Source organism: Chelonoidis abingdonii, chromosome 1 (genome assembly GCF_003597395.2).
Source record: "Chelonoidis abingdonii isolate Lonesome George chromosome 1, CheloAbing_2.0, whole genome shotgun sequence".
Lineage (NCBI taxonomy): Eukaryota > Metazoa > Chordata > Testudines > Testudinidae > Chelonoidis > Chelonoidis abingdonii.
In genome coordinates, this window is record NC_133769.1 from 340,863 (window position 1) to 363,971 (window position 23,109).

General features: G+C 56.9%; 1 protein-coding gene across 4 annotated transcripts in view; it reads left to right on the forward strand.

Moving 5' to 3' along the window:
- The window catches only part of CCDC136 (coiled-coil domain containing 136), a 37,604-nt gene that overhangs the window by 885 nt on the left and 13,610 nt on the right, over window positions 1-23,109 (forward strand). For 2 of the 4 annotated variants that reach the window (XM_032802181.2, XM_032802182.2), the window contains exons 2-3: window positions 3,787-3,990; window positions 5,111-5,185. In XM_032802181.2, the coding sequence (XP_032658072.1) occupies window positions 3,787-3,990; window positions 5,111-5,185 (279 nt within the window). Of the gene's footprint in view, window positions 1-3,767; window positions 3,991-5,110; window positions 5,186-23,109 lie in introns of those variants that run through there. The other 2 variants (XM_032802183.2, XM_032802184.1) reach the window with 1 other exon arrangement.

The following is a 23,109-nucleotide window of genomic DNA, read 5'->3' on the forward strand; positions in this document are numbered from 1 at the left end:
GGCTGGGACCGGGGGCCGGGCTGCGGTGACCCGGGGGTGCCTGGCTGGGACCGGGGGCCGGGCTGCGGTGACCCGGGGGTGCCTGGCTGGGACCGGGGGCTGGGCTGCGGTCACCTGGGGGTGCTTGGCTGGGACGGGGGGCCGGGCTGCGGTGACATGAGGGGTGCCTGGCTGGGCTGTGGGGTCCCGAGGGTGCCTGGCTGGGACCGGGGGTCGGGCTGCAGTGACCTGGGGGTGCTTGACTGGGACCGAGGGCCGGGCTGCAGTGACCCGGGGATGCCTGGCTGGGACCGGGGCCGGGCTGCAGTGACTCGGGGGTGCCTGGCTGGGACCTGAGGCCGGGCTGCAGTGACCTGGGGGTGTCTCGCTGGGACCAGGTGCCTAGCACGATGCGAAGTGATGTGATGCTCCATTTGGAGGGGTCTGCATTGCCAACATGGGGATGGGCACTTAGGGGCACCATGGCTTGGCAGTGTCAGGGGAGAGCTGTGCAGCTCCCCCGAGGCACATCTGTGCACGTTGCCCTGCGAGGGGATAAGGGCCCACTGCTTGTGCTGGCCAAGGGAGCGCTCCTTTAGCTCCAGTGGGAGCAGCCCAGCTCTTTGCTGCGCAGGGAGTCGGGTTCTAGTCCTGACTGCCCAGGATGGAGGCCGGGTGCCCACTGACTACAGCGGGGTGGAGGGTGTATGATGGGGCTCCTGCCTGGGCAGGCAGCCAGGATCTGTGCCGGGTGACTCCCCTCCATCCCTGGGAACTCAACGCACATTGGCTGCATCCACCCCCCGGGAATGGCACATGACCCAGTTATGTAACTAACTTGTGGACACAGACGAGGAGCTGTCTCTGGGTTGCGGGGAGGCGGGGAGCGAATGTCCCAGCCCTGCAGCCTCCACCCTCCCCAAAGTGACCAGGGCTACCTGGAGGGAGAGGAGATGCTGGAATGGGTCCGTGTACGGGGCATGGAGGGGCCCCTGCCCAGATGAGGGGTCAGAGCCCTGGAAAAATAGACTGTAGGGGAGGATCCTGCACTGGTCCCTGGAGTTGGGGGGGACAGGCTGGCTCCCCAGTCCTGATGCCCCCAGCCTGTGAGTAGAGGGGATGGCACCATGGTGCTCTGTCCTGCCCTGGCATCTGAGCACACGAAGGCACATTACAGACATTCAGCCTCAGAATCCCCTGCCCCTGCCAACTCAGGGAAGAGCATCTGTGACAGGATTGGAGTCCTGGCCCCCAGCTCTAACCACCAAACCCCACTCCCCTCCCAGAGCCGGGGAGAGAACCCAGGAGTCCTGGCTTCCAGCCCCCCTGCTCTAACCACTAGGCACCACTCCCATCCTAGAGCTGGGGGCAGAACCCCAGCGCATGTGTGTGTGTGAGGGGGGAGATTGGGGGTGCCAGGAAGCAGTCCCTGAGCTCACCCCCTATATGTGCTGTTGCAGCCCAGCAGCGGATGGGGGTGTGCGGGGAGTTGCACTTTGAGTGCAGCGTCCTGGCTAGGGTCAGCTCTCTCAGCTGCCCATTCCCCCTGGGGCAGGGGCTGTTCAGGGCTGGACCTGGGCTATTTGCTGCCATCACTTCCCCCTTGCTGGGCAGCAGCTCTGCACCAAGGGTCAGCTTGAAAAAGAACGAGGGGACGGACTCTCTCAAGCTCTGCCCAAGATGCAAGCCCATCCCACTTGGTCCTGAGCGTGACAGCAGGTTGCTCGGATACCTGCCATCAGTAGGTTTCAGAGTCAGTGCCCCTGGGGTGGGCTGGTGGCGGTGCCCATCGATCTGAGCTGTCTGCAGGTGCAGGCAGGTAGCGCTTGGTTGCCCAGGCTGGGCCCTGCCTCGTCTCCCTCCTTCTGTGACTTTCACTATCAGTTCCTCCTCCGTCCCCGGCTCCCCCCAGCCGCTCTCTCCCTTCCAGCCTGTGCAGCCCTTGGCTTTGTATTTCAAGGGGTGAAGGGCCTGGCCAAGAGGGGAATAGTGGGGCTGGGGGGCTGCAGATCAGGACTGAGGTGCATTGGTAGAGCTGTGTAAGGGGAGCTTAGGGCTGGGCTAGCAGGGGGCTGCGAGTCGGGAGTGAGGGGCGCTGGCAGAGCTGGGTGGTGGTGGTGAGGGAAACGTCGACTTGTTGGGCATCCCAACCCCATGTCCTTCCCCCGAGTACACTCTGGGGGGGTCCAAGCAGCCCCCAGGGGCCCAGCTGGTAGGTGGCAAAGGTGAAATTCCCACAGGTTCTGGCAGCTGATGTCTTTGGGCTCCCTTCAGTTGTCATGGGAATGGGAGCGTAATTGACAGTGGGGGCCCAGTGCTAAAAATAGATGAGTGTTAAAAATAGCTGAGAGGCTAAATGACCCAGCCCAGAGACCTGCCCCCCATGGTGCCTGTTGGGCTGGGGCTGATTGACAGTGCGAGGGAGGCTGCCCGAACCCGTGGGGCTGGCACATCTGCTTTGTGCCCCCAGAGGGGTGTCCTCGCCCACAGGTGTGGGGAGCTTGGTGTACCCCAGTGGGCCCCGCTGCCAGGCCGAGTGGGCATCTCGAAGGGTGAGCTCTGCTGGGGGGCCGGGCTGCATGTGTCTGTGAGAGCCTCGCTACCATTGCCCAGCTCTGCCCTGCCCGGCCCTGGGTGCAGTAATGGCAGATAGGAGGGGTGCGGGATGGACCCGGGGGGCAGAGCTGGATGGGGCACCCAGGACTGGGGTCAGCTCTGGATGGATCTCAGGCAGGGACCACCCCCCATTTGCATCCGTGTGGCTGCCTGTGGGCCTGGTTCCGTCCACTGCCATCGGGTGGCGCCAGTGGGTCACATGCGGCAGGACGGACTCCGCTTCTCCAGCCGGGCCAGGGTGGCCTTTGCCCAGGGTCGGCCCCAGGCACCAGCCGAGCAAGCTGCTGCTTGGGGCGGCAGATTCCAAGGGGCGGCGTTCCGGCCACCCTCTTTTTTTTTTGTTTGTTTTTGCGCTTTGCCGCTTCCACCGCCCCTGTAGGTTTTTTTCTTTAGGTTTACAGCTCCTGCCGCCTTATAGGGGGCGCGGCGCGAGGAGGGGAGCTGCTGGGAGCGGTGCCAGGTCTGCAGCAAGCCCGGCACGGCAGCCCGCGTCCTTCCCTGCCTGCCCACCGGAGCGGCGCGGAGCCCTCCCAGCAGGCGGCGCTGCGGAGGGGGCCGCATGGCGAGCACCTCGCTTAAGGAAGCCTTGGCTGCCCCCTTCTCTGTCTCTCTCCCCCTGCCCCCCCGCGCTAGCTGGGGTGTGCGCTCCGCTCCCCGGGGTCTGCAGGGCTGGGAGTCCCGCTGCTTCACAGGTATTTTTGTTTTGTTTTGTTTTTTTGTTTTTTCTTCCCTTTGCTGTTCCAGCCGGCTGGCAGGTTTGTTTCACCCCACCCCCCCTTGCTGCTCCAGCCGGCAGGTTGGTTTCATGCCCCCTTTGCTGCTCCAGCCGGCCGACAGGTTGGTTTCCCGCCCCACCCCCTGCTCTTTGCTGCTCCAGCTGGGCAGCAGGTTGGTTTCCTGCCCTCCCGCCACCCTTTGCTGCTCCAGCCGCTGCGCAGTTAGGTTTTTATTTTTGCTTGGGGCAGCAAAAAAGCCAGAGCTGGCCCTGCCTTTGCCCCTCCAGGCTGCAACAGCTCAGAGGTTTGTCTCTGCCGAGGCTCAGAGGCCTGGCACCAGGCTGGCATGGCAGGGGGTGGCTGCTCCCTGTTGCAGAGGGCACTGGTGGAAGCCGTGACCTGGGGGACAAGCAGTGAGTGCATTGCGAGGGGCTGGAGGCCAGCGGCAGGTGGCTCATGCAGTGTTCCTTACCAGGTGAGGTGGATGCCCCAGACCTGGAGGAAGAAACGGAGGAGGATGTGGGCAACACGGCTTCCATGGAAGAGGACGAGAAAGAGCTGGACCTGATGGACCAGGAGATGGAAGACCTGAGGGCCCAGATGCTGCAGCTGCTGGAGGAGCTGGAGGAGACGCGGGAGCTGGCAGTGAAGCACGAGGACGACTCGCTGGAGCTACAGGGTAAGGGCAGCACATGCTGGCTCGGAGCCACGCGGAATCGTGTGAGCAGGAGAGCACAGGAAGGTGACTTGTGTGCACAGGGCATCAGCTCTTGTGAACTCCTGGCATGGGCTGTGGCACGGTGCGTGTTCACAGAATCATATAGACCTCAGGAGGTCTTTAGTCCAACCCCCTGCTCAAAGCAGGACCAACCCCAGCTAAATCATCCCAGCCAGGGCTTTGTCAAGCCTGACCTTAAAAACCTCTAAGGAAGGAGATTCCACCACCTCCCTAGGTAACCCATTCCAGTGCTTCACCACCCTCCTAGTGAAAAAGTTTTTCCTAATATCCAACCTAAACCTCCCCCACTGCAACTTGAGACCATTGCTCCTTGTTCTGTCATCTGTTACCACTGAGAACAGTCTAGATCCATCCTCTTTGGAACCCCCTTTCAGGTAGTTGAAAGCAGCTATCAAATCCCCCCTCATCCTTCTCTTTCGCAGACTAAACAATCCCAGTTCCCTCAGCCTCTCCTCATAAGTCATGTGCTCCAGCCCCCTAATCATTTCCGTTGCCCTCCGCTGGACTCTCTCCAATATGTCCACATCCCTTCTATAATGGGGGGCCCCAAACTGGATGCAGTACTCCAGGTGTGGCCTTACCAGGTCTCTGTCATGTTCTCTCAAGTCCCCATGCGTGGGGCACCAGGAGGTCTTGTGATCTCTCGTGAGCACCGTGGGGCACGGAGGGCTCATGCTTGCACAGGTTTCTATGCACAGCGACGGCTCCCTCGGTGCCATGTGCTTTCCCATTCCCTTGAGTGGGCTGGGGTCCACACAGGACTCCCAGCCCCTCCAGCGAGGGGCCCAGAGCTCCAGCTGTCCTTGTCCTTCCCATGTCCCTTCTGCCTCTCTCCAGATGCTCGCAGGGCGGCGGGGGGTGATTCTCCCACTCCCCCATGGAGTGCTCAGCTTGACTCATGTCCCCCGGGGACGTCCCTCCCTGTGCACCGTGGTCTGTGGCCCAGCTGAGGCCCTGGGGGCCTGCAGCCCCGTCCCTCTGATCAGCATGGCAGGGCGGGTGCAGGAGCAGGAGCAGGGTCTCTGCGCCCTCCCTGTTGACCTCGCCCTCTCTGCTGCAGGCTTGTTGGAGGACGAGCGACTGGCCAGCGCCCGGCAGGCCGAGATCTTCACCAAACAGATCCAGAGACTTCAAGGTAACTCCCCTGCCCCTTGCGCAGCAGTAAGTTCCACAGGTTAATTATTGCCTGTGCTGGGGATAAAACTGTTTTCTTTGCTTCCTGGTCACTTTACTGGCAGGCCGTGGTGTGCGTGTTCCCAAACTGGGATATTTCGCACTGGCCTTTCACATGTCTTGCCTTCCATAGTGTCCTGGCTCTGCTGGGAAGTAGACAGTGCCGTGGCTGGTGATGGGCTCATTCGACAGACAGATCGATGTTAATCCCAGCGTCTTGGCCAAATTCCAGCTCAGGCAATTCCATTCTCGCTCCTTCTGTCCCCTTGAAACAAGATTCCCCTTCAGTCTCTGTCCTGAACGGCTGGGCAGCGTGGCTGTGTGCCTGTGAGTAGCTGCCAGGCCCCGGCCCAGCAGTGGCCGCCCATCACTGCTTGGCCGGCTGATCCGTTGGCTTTGCGGTTCTCTTTCAGGATCGTTTAACCCGTGGGGCATGGCTGCTTGCCAGCTCCCCGTCGGGTGAGAAATGGGGCCTTTCCCCACTCTGGGGCCACGTCCCGGGATTCCAGATTTCCCCTGCTCCCAGGCTCACGCAGCGCCCCCTCCGGGTGTCAGCTCAGAGGGCTCAGAAGAAGCATGGCCAGGCCGTCTGCTGCTGCTCTAAACAAAGCGCTCGTAAGATAGGGGACTACACCCCCAGAAAGCTGGGGGGGCTGTATACCAGCTAGTTTGGGGCAAAGGGCAATACCCCATGCAGCCAGCTCTGCCCCATCGCCTGCAGCAGGCCTGTGGGGCCTTCCTCGGGCTTGTGGGGGCCCTGACGGCCAGTTAGCACTCGAGGCAGGTCTTGGGGCTGCTCTAATCCGTGCCGGTGGTTTACATGGGTTAAAGGCTGTCCGAGTGCTAGGGCTCACCCCGCTCGCCATGTGGGAGCCACCTTGGTGCCAGGGTATTCGAGAGACAAGGGGGCAAAGGGACCATCTTAGCGGAGCCCTGCTGGGGTGACCAAGCCTTGGGGCTTCCCCGAGCGTGTCTCTAGGGCGGAGGAAGGGAACCGGAGCAGGCAAGCGAAATACAAGGTGGGCCAGATGAGGCAGCCGGGGCTCAGGCCTGGGACGATCTGGCCCAGCTTGTATTTTGCTGGGACTCTGGTTCCCTTCCCCAGACCTCAGGAGGCACTCGGGGAGCTCAGAAGCTTGTCTGGGCCGCTAACGAAAGAAAACAAATCCCCCCCCTCATGACTCGGGTCTCCCCCGTAAGTGTGAACGGGGGGCCAGCGCTGACGGCAGAGCTGGTACAAGGGTGGAGCGAGTGCGCACAAAGCCCAGGGGTGCGGAAGGTGGCGGAGGGGAAAAAAAAAAGTCATTGCCACGGAGATGTTTATAACCCGGGTGATTCCCCCCCACACCTGCCGCCCCCTCCCCGTGCCTTCCCTGAGGGTCGCCTGGTCCTTGCCCCCCCTTCCTGTCTCTCCCCTGCAGCTCCATGCTGCCTCCCTGCAGCAACTGCTGCCGCAAGGTCCTAGCGCCCCCCCCCCGCACTCACTGCCAGGGCAGACTGACTGTGAGCCTGCCCTTCCCCCTCAGACCCTTTCGTTTGCCAGTGGGACCCTCCAGCAGCACAGGGGGTCCCCCTGCCCACAGTCACCGCTTCTGCCCCATCCCTCACCCCCAGTGAGGCTACAGTCAGGAACAGCAGCAGGGGAGGAGGTGCACGCAGCACCCACCATGGGGGAGGTGAGGGAGATTCCTGGACCTGAGAGGGGCCCTGGGAGCACATGCAGTGACAGTGGTGGGGGTGAGTGTGCTGCTGGGGGGGGGGGGGAAGGGGGGCTCCTCCCACAGGAGCGCAGGCGTGCTGGGCAGCCGGGGGACGTTCTCCTCTCTTCCTGTCCCGGAGTACCACCTGCCCTGCACAACTCAAAACTCATCCCAGACCCTGCCCACCACCACAGCCCACACAACAACCGCAGTCCAGACTTTCCACCCTCCCACCGCATCCTCAAGCCCGGGCGCAGCTGAGCCATAGCCTCCAATCCAGCACCCCATAACACAACTTGCATCAACCCAGTTCCCAGCCAGGCCCTCATTCCCACCACAACTCCCTGACATCTCCCAAGCCCTCCAGCACCTTCCAAACACCTCCATCCTCAGTCCCAGCCAGGCCCTCCAACTCCCTCCACACCACTGACCATCTGCCCGAAGCCCCTCCAGCACCACCAAACACCATCATCCCTCAAGTCAGAGGTCATCCCTCCACACCTAACCCTCTGCCTGAGCCCTCCAGCACCCCAAACACACTCAATCCCAGTCCCAGCCCAGAGCTCACCCCACACCCTACCCTCTGCCCTGAGGCCCCTCCAGCACAACCAAACACTCATCCTCAGTCCCAGCCAGAGCCCTCATCCCGCACACAACCTAACCTCTGCTGAGCCCCTCCAGCACCAAACACCCATCCCCAGTCCCAGCCAGAGCCCTCATCCCCACACCTGACCATACTGCCCAAGCCCCTCCAGCACACCAAACACCAAGTCAGTCTCACCCACCCATCCTCATCCCAGCCAGAACCCTCATCCCCCCACACCCTGACCCTCTGCCTGAGCCCCTCCCGCACCGCAAGCACCTCATCCTCAGTCCCAGCCAGAGCCCTCATCCCCCCACACCCTGACCCTCTGCCTGAGCCCCTCCAGACCCCAAACACCTCATCGCCAGTCCCAGCCAGAGCCGTCATCCCTCCATACCCTAACCCTCTGCCTGAGCCCCTCCAGCACCGCAAGCACCTCATCCTCAGTCCCAGACAGAGCCCTCACCCTGATTCTCACTCTGAGGCCCCCACACTCCAAACCCCTCATCTGCAGCCACAACCCACAGCCCTCACCCCTGCACCCCCTCCCTCCACTCCCTCCCAGAACCTGCACCCCCTGCCTCCACATCCCCTCCCATCCCCAAACTCCCTCCCAGAGCCTTCACCCCAATCCCCTGCCCCAGCTTAGGGCCTGCAGCCCAGACATCCTCCCTCACCCAAACTCCCTCCCAGAGCCTTGGGTGAGTGGGGGGACGGAGTTTGGGTGGGGTGGGTTCTGGGCACCACCAAAATTTCTACAAACCTGCCAGCCCTGATCCTGCCCTGCAGACCTGAACTCCCAGCATTCTCAGGACACTTGCTAATCCTTAGTGGCCACTGCTGATATCCAGCACCTCTCGCCTCTCTTAACCTGTGAGCCCCTCTCTGGATTGGAAGTGGACTGGAACCGAAGACCAACCTGGAAGCAACATTACCAGCCCAAGCAGTCAACAATCATGAGTTAGACCCCCCAAAATCACAGCTCTGCCGCTGCCGCTTCATTCATTCTTCGGCGGCAATTCAGCAGCAGGCCCTTCCCTCCGAGAGGGACTGAGGGACCCGCTGCCGAATTGCCACTGAAGAGCCGGCCCTGGGGGCAGGCGCAATTTTGTATTCTTGCCTCAGGCGCAAAAATACCTAGTTGCGGCTCTGACTGACGGGCTGTTTCCGGTGGGCCCCGGCCCTGTGCTCTTTTGTGAATGACCTGGGAGGAAACATTCACTCCTCCCTGGCAGTTTGCAGATGGCCCCAGGACAGGGGAGGAGGGGGACGGGGAATACACAGAGCGAGCTGGGTTGCTGGGCACAAGTGCATTTCAATACAGCCAAAGTGGGGTCCCCTGCGTCCAGGGGCCCCCCTCATGGCCAGGGATGGCTCTGCAGTGCCCTGTTCGTTCCTTCCAAACTCCACTGGGGCTTGCCTCACCCACGCCTCAGGCAAGCTCCCCCCGCAGAGTCCCAGGATGGCCCCTCTGGTGCGAGCCTCCTCTCAGGTCCTCCCACGCTTTCCCTGCCTGCAGCCTCACGAGGGGAACCCCATAGCTCAGGCCTTCTGGCTGCAGTGTGCCCACGCCTGCCATCTCCAATTCACCCTGCCCAGGCCTTCCTGCCAGGGTCTTTGTGGAGCCAGATTCCTGGCCATGCCTCTGGTGTCAGGGTCTTCTGCCCGTCTTCCTTCCTGCCCTGCTTTCCAGCCACTTGCTGCCCTTCAGAGGAATCACCCGGTCCAGCCTGGGGTGCCTCCGTAGTTCCCCCACACCCAGCTCCACCCACCCTCAAGGGGGAAGTTGCCCTGGTGCAGAGTGAGGCCCTGTCCAAAGGGCTTGTGCAATCCTTGGATGCAGAAGTAGGCGCAGGGAGGATAAATGACGTCTGTGTTTGGCACTGGTGCGGCCACAGCGGGAGTCCTGTGTCCTGCTCTGGAGTCTATAATTCAAGAAGCTATTGAGAAATTGGAGAGGGGCTAGAGAAGAAGCAGGAGATTGATAAAGGATCTGAAGAGCGGTTCTCAGCTGGGTTTACTGTTTGCCAGAAGTTGGGAATGGGCGATGGGGGATGGATCGCTTGATAATTCACTGTTCTGTTCATCCCCTCTGGGGCACCTGGCATTGGCCACTGTTGGATGACAGGATCCTGGGCTAGAACGACCTTTGGTCTGACCCAGTAGGGCCTGTCACGGAGTCCTGGGCGATGCTCTGGAACTGCTCCCCATGAAGCCAGGCAGGACTCTGGGGGAGTCTCCTCTCTGTGAGCAGACTGGCTCCAGGACAGGAAGCTCACACAGCTTCCACCTTCCTGGGTCTGACCTTGGAGGATTCAGCATCCCCTGCCCCTCTGTGCGCTTCCCACAGCGAGTCTGCCCGGGCGGGGTCCTGGGGCAGCCAGAGGGTCCTGCACCCCCACTTTGAAGTCAGACGTGACTCTCAGCCAGCCAGTAAAACAGGAGGTTTATTAGACGACAGGAGCATGGTCTAACAGAGTTTGTAGGTACAGAGAACAGGACCCCTCAGTCAGGTCCATCTTGGGGGGTAGGGAGCCCAGACCCCGTTTCTGGGCCTTGCTCCATTTCCCCAACCAGCTGTAAACCCGCCCCCCTCCAGCCCCTCCTCTGGCCTTTGTCTCTTTCCCCGGCCAGGAGGCCACCTGATATCTTTGTTCTCCAACACCTTCAGTTGGCAACTTTGCAGGGGAGGGACCCAGGCCATCAGTTGCCAGGAGACAGGGCATCGGCCATTCTCTATGCAGACTGACACCTGCCTAAGGCTGTGCAACAATCACACACCCTTATCCCACCACCTAGGTACATAAGAAAGGCATAGGGGACACTGAGGCACCCACGCAGCATTCAGAGAAAACCTTAAGAACATTCCCACTTCATCACAGGGCCATTCTTATGTTATATACCCCCGGGGGCATGCAGAAGTGGGTACATCAACTCATCTAAATATTGGCCTAGTTTTACAACAAGCTCCATACAAAGCACGAGCAAAGTCAGTACCAACTCCAGTTTCACCCAGATGAAATGAGAAGCTTGGGGTGCACAAGACACGTCTGACTCCTGAAGGGCATCCAGTTGCCTGGAAGGATTGAAAGGCCCTGGATTGGAAAACCTGCCCTAGAGTGATAGAGGGGACAAGGTGGGCAAGATATTATTTTGTACTGGGCTAGCTTCTGTTGGCAAAAGAGACGAGCTTTCGCCCCACACAGACCTCGGGTGACTGGACATCCTGGGGTTATTGGGATCGTCCTCATTTTAGGGGCTTTGTCTTACATACGCAATGTGATACAGCATGGCCAGAGGGCAGCATAAGAGTGTTAGCAGGGGGCCTTATTCCCTGCCAAGGGAGGAAGGTTTGCTTTAGATTAACTAGAACAGCTGTGGCCAATTAGAGCACCTGACTCCAGTTAGAGCACCTGACTCCAGTCATGGGATATAAACCCCTGCTTCAGTCAGACAGGGTGTGGTAGTTGAAGGAGAAAGGTTGGATTGGAGCAGAGTGCAGATTGCAGAAGAGAAGAGTTTGTCCAGAGAGAAATAGAAGGTTTGGAGGAGTGCTGCGGTGGATTGGGAAGCCCAACAGAAACCCTAGGTAAGGGGCACCAGGCTTGTATAGAAGAGAGGCGAGAAGCCCTTCACAAGCTGACGGGTATGAGAGGGAAGTAACCCAGGGGAAGAAACCGCTAGTCAAGTGGTTCACCACAACCCCAGGGCCCCTGGGTTGGGACCTGGAGTAGAGGGCGGGCCCAGGTCCCTCCCTCTCCACTCCCCTCCTCCAAGGACACTAGGGGAGTGATTAAGAACTGGTTCAGAGGCAAACAGTATCGCCCTGAACTTACCCCAGAGAAGAGAAAGCGCGAGACCCAGAGAACAGTACTGGCAATTTGCCACAGCAACTAGACGCCCCAAAAGAAAAGTGCTCCAGTTTTCCACGCTGGTCACCCTACCCAGAGCTCTTCATCTGGTCTGTGATAGTGACAGACCCAAGGAGCACCACAAAGCGGAGCTGAAGGGGGGACTTGAACTCAGTCCGTAAGTACCTACCGGGGGAACAAATATTTGCTACCAGGCTCTTCAGCCTCGCAGAGAAATGTGTCCTGCGACCCAGGCTGGAAGGTGAAGCTAGACAAATTCAAACTAGAAATAAGACGTGGGTGTTTCTAACCGTGACCACAGTTAACCATTGGGACCGTTTACTAAGGCTCATGGTGGGGTTTCCTTCACTGACCATTTTTCAATCCAGACTGGATGTTTTTCTAAATGCTCTGCTCCAGGCATTACTTGAGGGCCGTTCTCTGGCCTTTGCTATGGGGGCGCTCAGACAAGGTGATCACAAGGGTCCCATCTGGCCCTGGAATCTAGGAATCTAGGCTCAGGTTGATGCAAAGATGCTTGTCACGGAGTGTGGGGGAGTCAGGGCCCTACACTCCCAGCTTCCTGCCATTCACCATGACTCTCAGCCAGCCAGTAAAGCAGAAGGTTTATTTAGACAACAGGAACACAGTCCAAGACAGGTCTTGCAGGCATGGACAGCAGGATCCTCCCCAATTAGGTCCTTCTTGGGGTCCCAGGGGCACCACAGCCCCACTGGGGAATTAGAGCCCCATCTGTGCTTCCCTCCATTCCCCAGCCACCTCCTGAAAACTCCTCTCCCAGCCTTTGTTCAGCTTCCTGGGCAGAGGTGTCACCTGGCCTCTACCCCCTTCCTGGGTTCTCACGTTACATGCTCAGGCATCTTCCCTCAAGGCCAGTTTCCCATCCCCTAAATCAGATCGTCCTCCCAGGCCAACACCCCCCACTCAGCAATCACAGCCCCCAGTAAGAACAGTCCCAGTTCATCACAGTGCTACAAAGACTCTTTACTCTACAGCTCCCTGCTTTGAGCACAGCCCCAGCCCTGTGACACATTTGGCCGAGATGGAGCCATGATGGCCCTGGGAGTGGGGCCTGGACAGAGATCTCGGTTCTGTACTCAGCTCTGCTACAGATTCCCTGTGTGACCTTGGGTAAATCACTTGAGCCACCGTGTGCCTCAGTTTCCCATCTGTGAAAGGTAGCATAGGGGACCTCTTTTGTGTAAGAATAACGTTTCCCCTTTCAGATCTTCCACTTCCTTTGATGTATTGTATTTTCGGCTTTAATCCTCCCCTCCCTCCCTCCCCGGCTCATTTTTAAAAAGCATGAACCTTGTTTTGGTTTGGTTTTTCATCTCTGTCTGGGGAATGTTTCCCTTGAATTCAATCACAAAACAGCTCTGCTCACCCAGGGTCACGCACTCAGCTGCTTGTGTTTTGGACTGTGGAACTCCCTGCCACAGGAAGTTGTTGAGGCCAAGAACTCATCCAAGTTTCAGCCAGGGATTGGCCATGGATAACAAGACTCTGCAGCTTTATTAATGACAACAGTTATTTGCTGGGCACTGCCAGCTGGTGCTGGGCACTGCCAGCGACAGGACACTGGTCTCGAGGGATGTTCATTGGCTTTTATCCAGTCCGGCTGTTCTGTGTTACACACTAGGACAAATATGTGGGATGGAGAAACACCCCTCCCCCGACTCCTAAAACAATTGATGATGTGGTATTTGGGGGACTTGCTTGATCACTCACTGGCACCTTTTTATTCTGATCAGTTTGACCTGCACAGCCCCACTGGGTCCCCTGCTCCTCTGGCTGCAGGGAAAATCGATTTGGGCTCCACTTCCCTGCTAGGGTGGGACGAGGTTACGCGGTCCCCTCTGCTGTTATTTCTAGCCCCGTCTCTGTTACCTAGCGCTGTGTGCGCACGTGCACGATGGAGCTGTGAATAGCACTGGGGTTGGCTGTTACGTGCATGTTCACACGCGCATGTGAGCACACACTCACACCTGTCTGCTGCCATGCAGTGGGAAACCTCGCTGTAGCTTTTCAGTCTCAGGAAGAGTCTGACTGTTGCGGGACCAGGGCGAGGCACAGGGCGCTGGGCGTTCACAGCCTGTCTGATTTAAAATCCTGGTGAGCCAGGCCTCCCCTGGCCTGGTGGGTCCCCACAGCCCAGCCCTCGGCCAGTGCAGAATTATTCTCTCTGGTGTGTGTGCTGCTCGTCCCATGTGCGATTGGGTCTTCCTAGCAACGGGGCTCCCTGCATCCCGAGGCAGCCTGGGCCAGCTCAGTAGTTCTCTGGAGGGCGCTTGCGCACCACGCCAGTGGCTGTGTTACACAGAGAAAGAGATTGATTTCCTGATCCTCTGTTTCCCTTTTTCTTCACCCCGAGTCACACCCCCTCACTCCCGCCCCGCTGCTTGCTCTGCCTCCCCCGAGGCATCGCTCAGCCCAGCCGGATGTGATCCGAGCTGTTCTTGTGGGGCTGCCTGGTCTCCCAGCCCCCTGTCTGTCCTTGCTGGGCGCAGCACCCAGCGCAGCGATCCCCTTTGTGGAAGGGAAGTAAAGGAAAAGCCATGTGAAAAGCGAGGGACAGCACGTTCTTGGAAGGGACGTTTCAGGGGAACGCCAGCTGCCTTAGCAGGGCGAGTACGTGTCTGCCGCCCCCTAGGAGACCACATGGTTCTCGTGAGGATCAGTGTCATGTTTGAAAGGTTCCTTTGATTCAGTGTTAACGCCTTTCATTACAGCCGAAAATAAAGGACAGTCGCACTAAGAGACAAATCTGGAACGTAAGAACAGCTATGGTGGGTCAGCCCAATGGTCCATCCAGCCCAGTGTCCTGTCTTCTGACAGTGGCCAATGCCAGGTGCCCCAGAGGGAATGAACAGAACAGGGCAATTATTGAGTGATCCATGTCTCCACTTGTCGTCCAGTCCCAGCTTCTAGTGAACAGAGGCTTAGGGACACCCAGAGCATGGGGTTGCATCCCAGCCCATCCTGGCTAATAGCCATTGATGGACCCGTCCTCCAGGAACTTGTCTGGTTCTTTTTGAACCCAGTTATACTGTTTGCCTTCACACCATCCCCTGGCAAGGAGTTCCACAGGTTGACTGTCCGTTGTGAGAAGAAATACTTCCTTAGGTGTGTTTTAAACCTGCTGCCTCTTAATTTCATTGGGGGACTCCTGCTTCGTGTGTTATAGGAAGGGGTAAATAACACTTACCTACTCGCTTTCTCCAGTCCTGATTCTATAGCCCTTGTGGCAAGGCACCTCCCTCCCACCGCAGCAGGTTCAGTGCTCCCCCTTCAGGCGGCAGGGGGCCAGGAGGAAGTCAGCCCCTCTCTGGACAGTGGTGACTCTCCCACTTGACAGAGGGAGGTGTATTTCCCAATATTTTCCAGGCAGGCCCCTGCAGTGCCCCTCCACCAACTGAAGGAAAAAAAGAAAAAAGTTCCACTACAAACCAAAGGGGAAATAACTCCCTACTCTCCTGTGGAGGGGACGGGGGCAGCAAAGGTCGCAGGCAGCCCTTAATTGGTCTCTGGGTCTCTAACTGACCTGAGATGACCCCTTCTCAGCTTGAGGACAAAAGGGCCTTTATCATTCTCGGGCTAACACTCCTGCCTTCCACTGCCCTCTTCCAGCCGTCGGGCCTGACTTCGTCATGGCCTCTGTCACATCCCCCCTCCATCCTCTCTTCCTCAAGCCAAACAGCCCCAGGCTTTTTAATCTCTCCTCACCTGGAAGTTGTTCCAGATCTCTAATGATCTGTGTTGCCCTCTCTGTACCCTGTCCAGTTCGAATGGATCTTTTCTGCGACGGGGCAACCAGAGCTGCACGCGCTATTCAAGGTGTGGGTATGCCATGGATTTATACAGTGGATTACGGTATTTTCTGAGTTATCTGTTCCTTTCCTAATGGTTCCTAACACTCTGTTCCTGTTCTGGCTGCTGCTGCACATTGCGTGGCTGTTTTCACAGAACTCTCCACAATGACGCCAAGATCTCTTGCAAGTGGTAACAGCCAATTTAGAGCCTATTGTTCTGTATAGTCAGGGTTATGTTTTCCAATGGGCATCACTTTGCATTTATCTGCCATCTTGTGGCCCATTCACCCAGTTCTGTGAGATCCCTTTGGAGGCAGCTTTGAACTAATTGGGGACAGTTCCATGAAATAAGGGGCGGGGCCACAGGTGGTCACCCCACACAGCACGGAGAACAGTGCTCCAGGCACTGCCTCCTCAGAGCAGCTCAAACCTCCTCGGTCTGCAATGCCTCTGCTGGTGAAGTGCTGGTTTCCCACCAGAGCTAATCACTGTGCAGATCACACTTAGCCTCTGTGCTCCCCTGGGTGGAATCAGAACTGCTCAAATGTGTTTCATAGGCCCTATAGCAACTGACAGGGATTCTTCTTTAGCTCCCCATAGGTGGGGCTTTTGAAGCAGTTATCCCCCCTGCCTCCTAGTGTGCCGAAGTCCTGCCTAGGTGTAGAATCGTTACAGCCTTAACCGAAAAGCTTCTCTGCTCAGAATAGGCCCCTCCCCACACTGACATGTCACCTGGGCCCTGCAGGGCAGAGATTTGTAGATAATAAGTAAGGCTAAGATTTGTCATGGACATTTTTAGTAAAAGTCACAGACAGGTCAGACAAAAAAGAAAAATTTACGGAAGCCGTGACATGTCCTTGACTTTTACTAAAAATATCCATGACAAAATGGGGATCTGCGGGAGCCCACACCACCTGCAGCAGCTGGGGACTGTGAGGTCCCCTTGCCACCCACAGCTTTGGAGGTCCTCCTGCTCCCTGTGGGGACCGGGAGGGGCTGCCTCCTGTGTCAGCCAGGACCTGCAGGGTATCCCTGCTGCCCACAGTTCCAGGGGCCTGCAATGGTGGGGAGCTTGGGGGTTCCCTGCGGCCGCGGTGGCCAGGAGCTCAGGGGCTCCCTGCCATCCACAGCAGCTTGGAGCTCCAGGGGCACCAGAGGCAGCGGGGGTACCCTGCAGCTCCCTGTCCTTGTGGGCGGTGGGGGACCCTGCAGCTCCTGACCACCTCAGGCTGAAGTCACTGAGATCGCTGGAAGTGATGGATTCCGTGATTTCCGAACCCCCATGATGAAATTATAAGGACACAGGGAGTGATGTGAGGATCTGGTCTGATCTCCTGGCCAGAGGACTCCCCTGAATTAGTTCCTGTTTGAAAGAAGGAAGATCTTGCGGAAAAGCATGCAATCTGGATATAGAAACGGTCGGTGATGGAGAATCCACCATGACCCGGTTGAAATGGTCCAAAGGTCAGTTACCCTCATTGTTAAAAATGACACTTTCTTCCCAGCCTGAATTTGGCTAGTGTCAACTTCCGGCCGCTGCAGCTTCTTAGACCTTTGTCTGCTTGACAGAAGAGCCTCTGTTATCAGATTCTGCCCCCACGTGGGAACTCACGGACTGTGATCAAGTCACCCCTTCGCTTTGGATAGATGGAGCTCCTTGAGGCTGTCATTGGAAGGCTGCTTCATCCTTCTGGTGGATCTTCTCTGGCCACTCTCCAATTTACCACTATCCTTCCTGAACCGCAGGCTCCAGAACCAGACACAGAATCCCAGCAGTGGCTGCACCAGTGCCCAAGACAGAGGTAATAGAACCTCCCTGCTACTCGAGAGGTCCCTGCTTACGTATCCAGGCATCGCATTAGCCCTTTTGGCCACAGCTTGTGGGAGCTCGTGTTCAGCTGATTGTCTCCGTGACCCCCTCCCCCCCAATCTTTTTCAGAGTCTCCATTTCCCAGATAGAATCGCCCTGTCACAGAGCCCCAGGGTCAGGGTTTCGCCCCCAGCTTTGGAATGGTCTCTAGGAGGAGCCCTTCAGGTGCGCCAGCCACCCAAGGGGTCTCACTCCTCCTCCAGGGTCAGCTACGCAGCCTCCTCGCCTCCGAGACAAGCTCTGGGGCTCCAGCCGTTGTTTCACGCCGGGAGCTCCACTCAGCAAGTCCCATGGAGACAGCCTGCTGGGAGAGACTTGGCCACTCTCCAGGGATTGATGGGGGCATTGGCTGCCAGGTGTCAGTGTCTGGGCCATTGGGTTTGTCTTCTCGGCTCCTTCGTTGCTATGAGGTGGCCTCAGCCAGACCTTTTTAATGGCCCATCCCAGCTCAGAGAGCTGGTCGACATGCATGCCTATGTCATCCAGCCTGCCCTGAGAGCAAACCGTCCCTTTCCCGACACTGGGTAACCATGCAGCATATATGGGAAACTGAGACTGTGACGAACTGGAAATGTTCTTAATGTTTGCTTTGAATACTGTGTTGGTGCCTCAGTGTCCCCTATGCAGTTCTTAATATCTAGGTGGTGGAATAAGGGTGTGTGATTGCTACAGAGCAAAGGGCCAGTGCACCTAAATGCCTGGCACTCTGTCTCCTAGCGGCTGATGGCCTGGGCCCCTCCCCTGCAAAGGTGCCAGCTGAAGGTGTTGGAGACAAAGAGATCAGGTGACCTCCTGGCCTGGGAAAGGAGCTGAGCAGAGAGGAGGAGCTGGAGGGGGTTGTTAGTCTGGAGCTGGCTGAGAGCAGACGTGGGGGTCTGGCTTACTGCCCCCCAGAATGGAACCGGCCGAGAGGTCCGGTTCGCTGTATCTACAAGCTCTATTTTAGACCGTGTTCCTGTCATTGAATAAACCTCTGTTTTACTGGCTGGCTGAGAGTCACGTCTGACTGCAAAGTTGGGGTGCAGGACCCTGTGGCTTCCCCAGGACCCCGCCTGGATGGGTTCGCTGTGGGAAGCGCCCGGACAGGCAGAGGATGCTGACTGCTCCAAGGAGAGACCCAGGAGGTGAAGCCGTGTGAGCGTCTTGCCCTGAACAAATCTGCTGCAAGGGAGGGGAGGCTCCCCAAAGTCCTGACTGGCTTTGTGGGGAGCAGTTCCAGAGCATTGCCAGGTGACTCCGTGACAGAGGCACACATGGGAGTTTTCCAGGGGTTAGTTGAGTGCTCTGGGCTGACAGCGCTGCCTAATGGCAACGCTCTGGGGTGTGCCGTGTCATGGTGAGAGTCCTCAGGCTCATTTGCCTAGTGGCTGTAGTTCACGGGGTAGTGTCGCCTAGTGGTGGGGAAAAGTAGGAGAATCTGGGCCCACCCTACTCCACAGGGTTCCAATCCAGGGCCCTTAGAAACAGTGGATCCTGCCACAGGATTCAGGTCCCAACACCCACAAGCATGTTTCCTGAGTCGCTTCCTACCCTCATTCCAGTCCCTCCGGTGGCATCTTGGCATGGGATGTGGGGTCCCTCTTGAGTTCCCTCTGATTAATCTCTGGCATCTCCGCTGGCCACAGCAGGTCGTCCCCTTTGGTTCCCACGGTCGACTGGCTTCCCGCAGCACAGCTAGGAGGCGTGACCCTAGTGGCTTGGAGCTTCCTGGCTGCTCTCCTCCTCTGTGAGCCTCGACTGAGCGGAGCTGCTCCCTTCTGAAAGATCCCTCCACAGGGTCATGGTCTCCTGGGCCCAGAGCTGTCCGTTAACCCTTGCCTCTCCTGTGTGGGGTTGGTACAACCTGTCACAAAGGGTCAGAAAAATATGACAGACAGTTCCCATTTGGTCCCACCCCTGTCCTGTAAATCTGGCCTGTATTGTTTGTTCCTCGATATGTGACTTTACATTTGGCTGTATTAAAACGCATATTGTTTGCTTGTGCCCAGCTTACCAAGCAATCCAGATCATGCTGAATCCGTGACCTGTCCTTTGATTCATGTACTGCTCTCCCCAGCTGTGTGTCACCTGCAAACTACCAGTGATGAGTTCATGTTTTCTTCCAGGACATTGATAAAAAAGCTAAATGGCCCAGAACCGATCCCTGCGGGACCCCACTAGAAACACACCTGCTCAGCGAGGAGTCCCCATTTGGTTATATTTTCAGTCCTATCAGTGAGCTGGCTTTTATCCGTTGAACGTGTGCCAGGTTAATTTTATATCACTGTTGTATCTTAATCAAAATGGCGTGAGGTACTGTCATGGAGACCCTGGGCGATTCATATGGAGCCAGTCGGGACTCTGAGGGAGCCTCCTCTCTGTGAGCAGACTGGCTCCAGGGCAAGAAGCTCACACGGCTTCGCCCTTCCTGGGTCTGGCCTCAGAGCATTCAGCATCCCTGTCCATACCGGGTGCTTCCCCCAGCGAGTCCGCCTGGGAGAGCTCCTGGGGAACCAGAAGGCCCTGCCCCCCAACTCCGCAGTCAGACGTGACTCTCAGCCAGCGTAAAACAGAAGGTTTATTCGTCAACAGGACCACAGTGTAGACCAGAACTTGCTATTACAGACATCAGTGACTTTCAGCCAAGTCCATCTTGGGAATCCTGGGCCAGATGCCCTGGGTTCCCCCTCTTCCAGTCCCCCCACGCAGACTGCCAGCCTCCAGCCACCTGACCTGACCTCCGACACCCCTGTCATGCCCCTCCTCCTTCTCTTTCCCTCGCTTCCCTGGCCAAAGGTGTCAGCTGGGGTCACCTCCTGGGTCTCAGATTACATAGGTGCAAATAGCTGGGCAGTCTCACCTGGCCTGAGGGCCTCAGCAGAATCCCACCCCCAGTTCCCACCACCCAAGTATTGGTGCAGTCCACAGGAAAACTAAGGCACACACAGTCTTAGTATAGGACAGTAAGACTCACATGCAACATAGCAAGCTGGATAAAACCCCACAAGTCCAACGCCTTACCGAAGTCTAAGGCCATGACAACATGATTACTTTGTGTAATGCTGCCTGCAGTGCCTCAGGAGCGTGAGTCCCAACCTCAGGGCAAAAAGCCAATGAGGAGTCCGGTGGCACCTTAAAGACAAACAGATTTATTGGGGCATAAGCTTTCATGGGTAAACAACCCCAAGTGTTTATTTTGTACCCACGAAAGTTTATGCCCCAATAAATCTGTTACTCTGTAAGGTGCCTGTGACGATGCAGTTCTGGCGGGACCCAACTGAGAGTGCCAAATCAGGATCAATTGCTCAAACAGGGCAGTCACAGCCCAAGGCTGGGGTTTTTCCACCTCTAAGGCAAACCAAACCAGCCAGACAAAAATGACTTCGGTTTCACCCCACTGGCTAACCACAAGTCACACAAGCAATTTCCTTAGACACTCAGTCTCCCAGTATCACCACCAGTGCCACCCGTCCTGGGGATGAATGGTTATGAAAACCAACACCCCAGTAAAAGAAAAAGGTTCTCTCGATCCCAAAGGACCAAGCCCCAGACCCAGGTCAATATACACATCAGATCTTACCCACAAATCACGCTGTTGCCAATCCTTTAGAATCTAAAATCTAAAGGTTATTCATAAAAGGAAAAAGATAGAGATGAGAGCTAGAATTGGTTAAATGGAATCAATTACATACAGTAATGGCAAAGTTCTTAGTTCAGGCTTGTAGCAGTGATGGAGTAAACTGCAGGTTCAAATCAAGTCTCTGGAAACATCCCCGCTGGGATGGGTCATCAGTCCTTTGTGCAGAGCTTCAGCTTTGTAGCAAAGTCCCTCCAGAGGTAAGAAGCAGGATTGAAGACAAAATGGAGATGAGGCCTCAGCCTTATATAGGCTTTTCCAGGTGTAAGGACACTTCTTTGTTCCTACTGTGGAAAGTTACAGCAAAATGGAGTCTGCAGTCACATGGGCCAGTTTCTGCACACCCTGCTGAGTCACAAGGCGTATCTGCCTCCTCTCAATGGGGTCAATTGTGTAGCTGATGGTCCTTAATGGGCCATCAAGCAGGCTAAGCAGAGCTAACACCAACTTGTCTGGGATCTTTCCCAGTAACACAGCACAAGTTTGAAATACAGACAGCATACAGCCAATATTCATAACTTCAACTACAAAATGATACGGACATACAGACAGCATAATCATAACCAGTAACCTGTAACCTGGTCTTAGACACCGTATATGACCCCCTTTACATAGGATTTGGTGCCACTTCAGGACCTTGGTTGCAACCCATGTTCTATATGGTCCCAGTTTATATCAATAACGTCACAGTGGCACCAGACTCCTCCCTGTTTTTGTGGCTACAGACTAACATGGCTACCCCATGATACTTGGCAACCTCGGAGCAAACTCTTAGGAACTGGGGCACAAACCCCAAACTGGCTGTGAGTTCTGTACTTCGATTTCACCAACCATCAAGTGTAAACCCTTCAGCCTTACCATGGAGTCCCAGACAGTTCCTTTGGGTGCTCCAATCTGTCTTGCCACCCAGGGGAGCCTGCCTTTCTGATAGACGGTCCCCTGCACCAAGAATCAGAGCAATATTCAGGTTACTGCCAGTCCCAAAGGACTAGTCAATTACTCCAGGTCAGTTGCACCTTAGATCTCACACCAAAGACAAGGCTTGTTGCCAATCTTATAATAAGCTACCTAAAGATGGGAAAGGAAACCCAAGGGTTATGTAGCAGCTTACAGCAGGTAACCATAGATACACAAATGAGTTCCAGGCTTAAGTTTCACAAAGTACTAGAAGTTTCTGTAATACGCAAGCTCTGTACGTCCTTCAGGGTTAACCCAGGCTAAGCACTGGGGATCTCTTGCTTATGCCTACAAACATCTTGTCCCCCCCAGAGTCCAAGCATCATAGAGATACATACCAGGTCCTTTTAGCTTGGAGTTTTTGTCCCCTTCCTGCCATGTGCTCTGAGCTGCAAACTCAGCTGATGGGAGGAGTCCACTTCCTGACTCCTCTCCACTGGAAGGAGAGCAGAACGACAAAAGACTTTTGTCCTCTTGATGTTGGAGTGTTGGGAAATTCCCATCCCACAACAGTCCATCTTGTATTGATGGACCTTTCCTGCTGGGCAAGGCGTGACACCTTCTGCTGGAGCTCAGCCCTTCCCACGAGTTAATGTCTCTCTCCTGGCTGGTGATTTACAGTCTCTGAGGCTCACAACATAACTGCTCAAATATTGCCATACAATACGGGACACAGATGTTACAGGTGGGCTTAATCTCGGCAGCTACTCACAACCCGCCATCAAGGTTAAACAATCAACACAGTCTTGCAATTCTAATACCGAGCTTGTCGCTGTTCAGCTGAGACAAGGGGACCTGGCATGAGCTGGCACCTGGCCTGCCAGCATCCCGTCTTTATCAACCCAACTTCTCACCTGAACACACTTGGGCTCTGATGATCTAAGCAAGCCCCTGCCTCCCATCCTCGGGACCTGCCAGAGACAATGCCCTGCTGCCCTGGGTGGGGGCCAGGACCCAAACCCTACAGGGTTCCAGGGATCACACTTGCGCCAGGTCACACCAGGAGTCAGCAGGTTGTGTGTGTCGTAGAACAAGCCCCATGCAGCATGGGGCACGGGTCACTGGCTGGGGTGAACTACAGTCAAAGGTGGATTCTCTGTAGCTTGAAGTCAATGAATGAAGATTTGGGGAGCTCAGTGACTCAGCCCAGGGGAGCCCAGTGAGGAGCAGGGGTTGAGGGGCTGACTAGATGGTCCCTGCTGACCTGAGAGTCTGTGAGAAGCTGCGTGAGGCACCAGCCAGGGCCCATAGCCCATGGGGGCCGTGCCATGCTGGGGCTTGTAGCCAATGGGGGCCGTGCTACACTGGGGCCCGTAGCCCATGGGGGCTGTGCCGTGTGGCCCATGGGGGCCTTGCTATGCTGGGGCCTGTAGCCCATGGGGGCTGTGCCGCGCTGGAGCCTGTAGCTTGTGGGGGCCATGCCATGCCGTGCCCAGGGGGCCATGCCGCGCTGGGGCCTGTAGCTCGTGGGGGCCG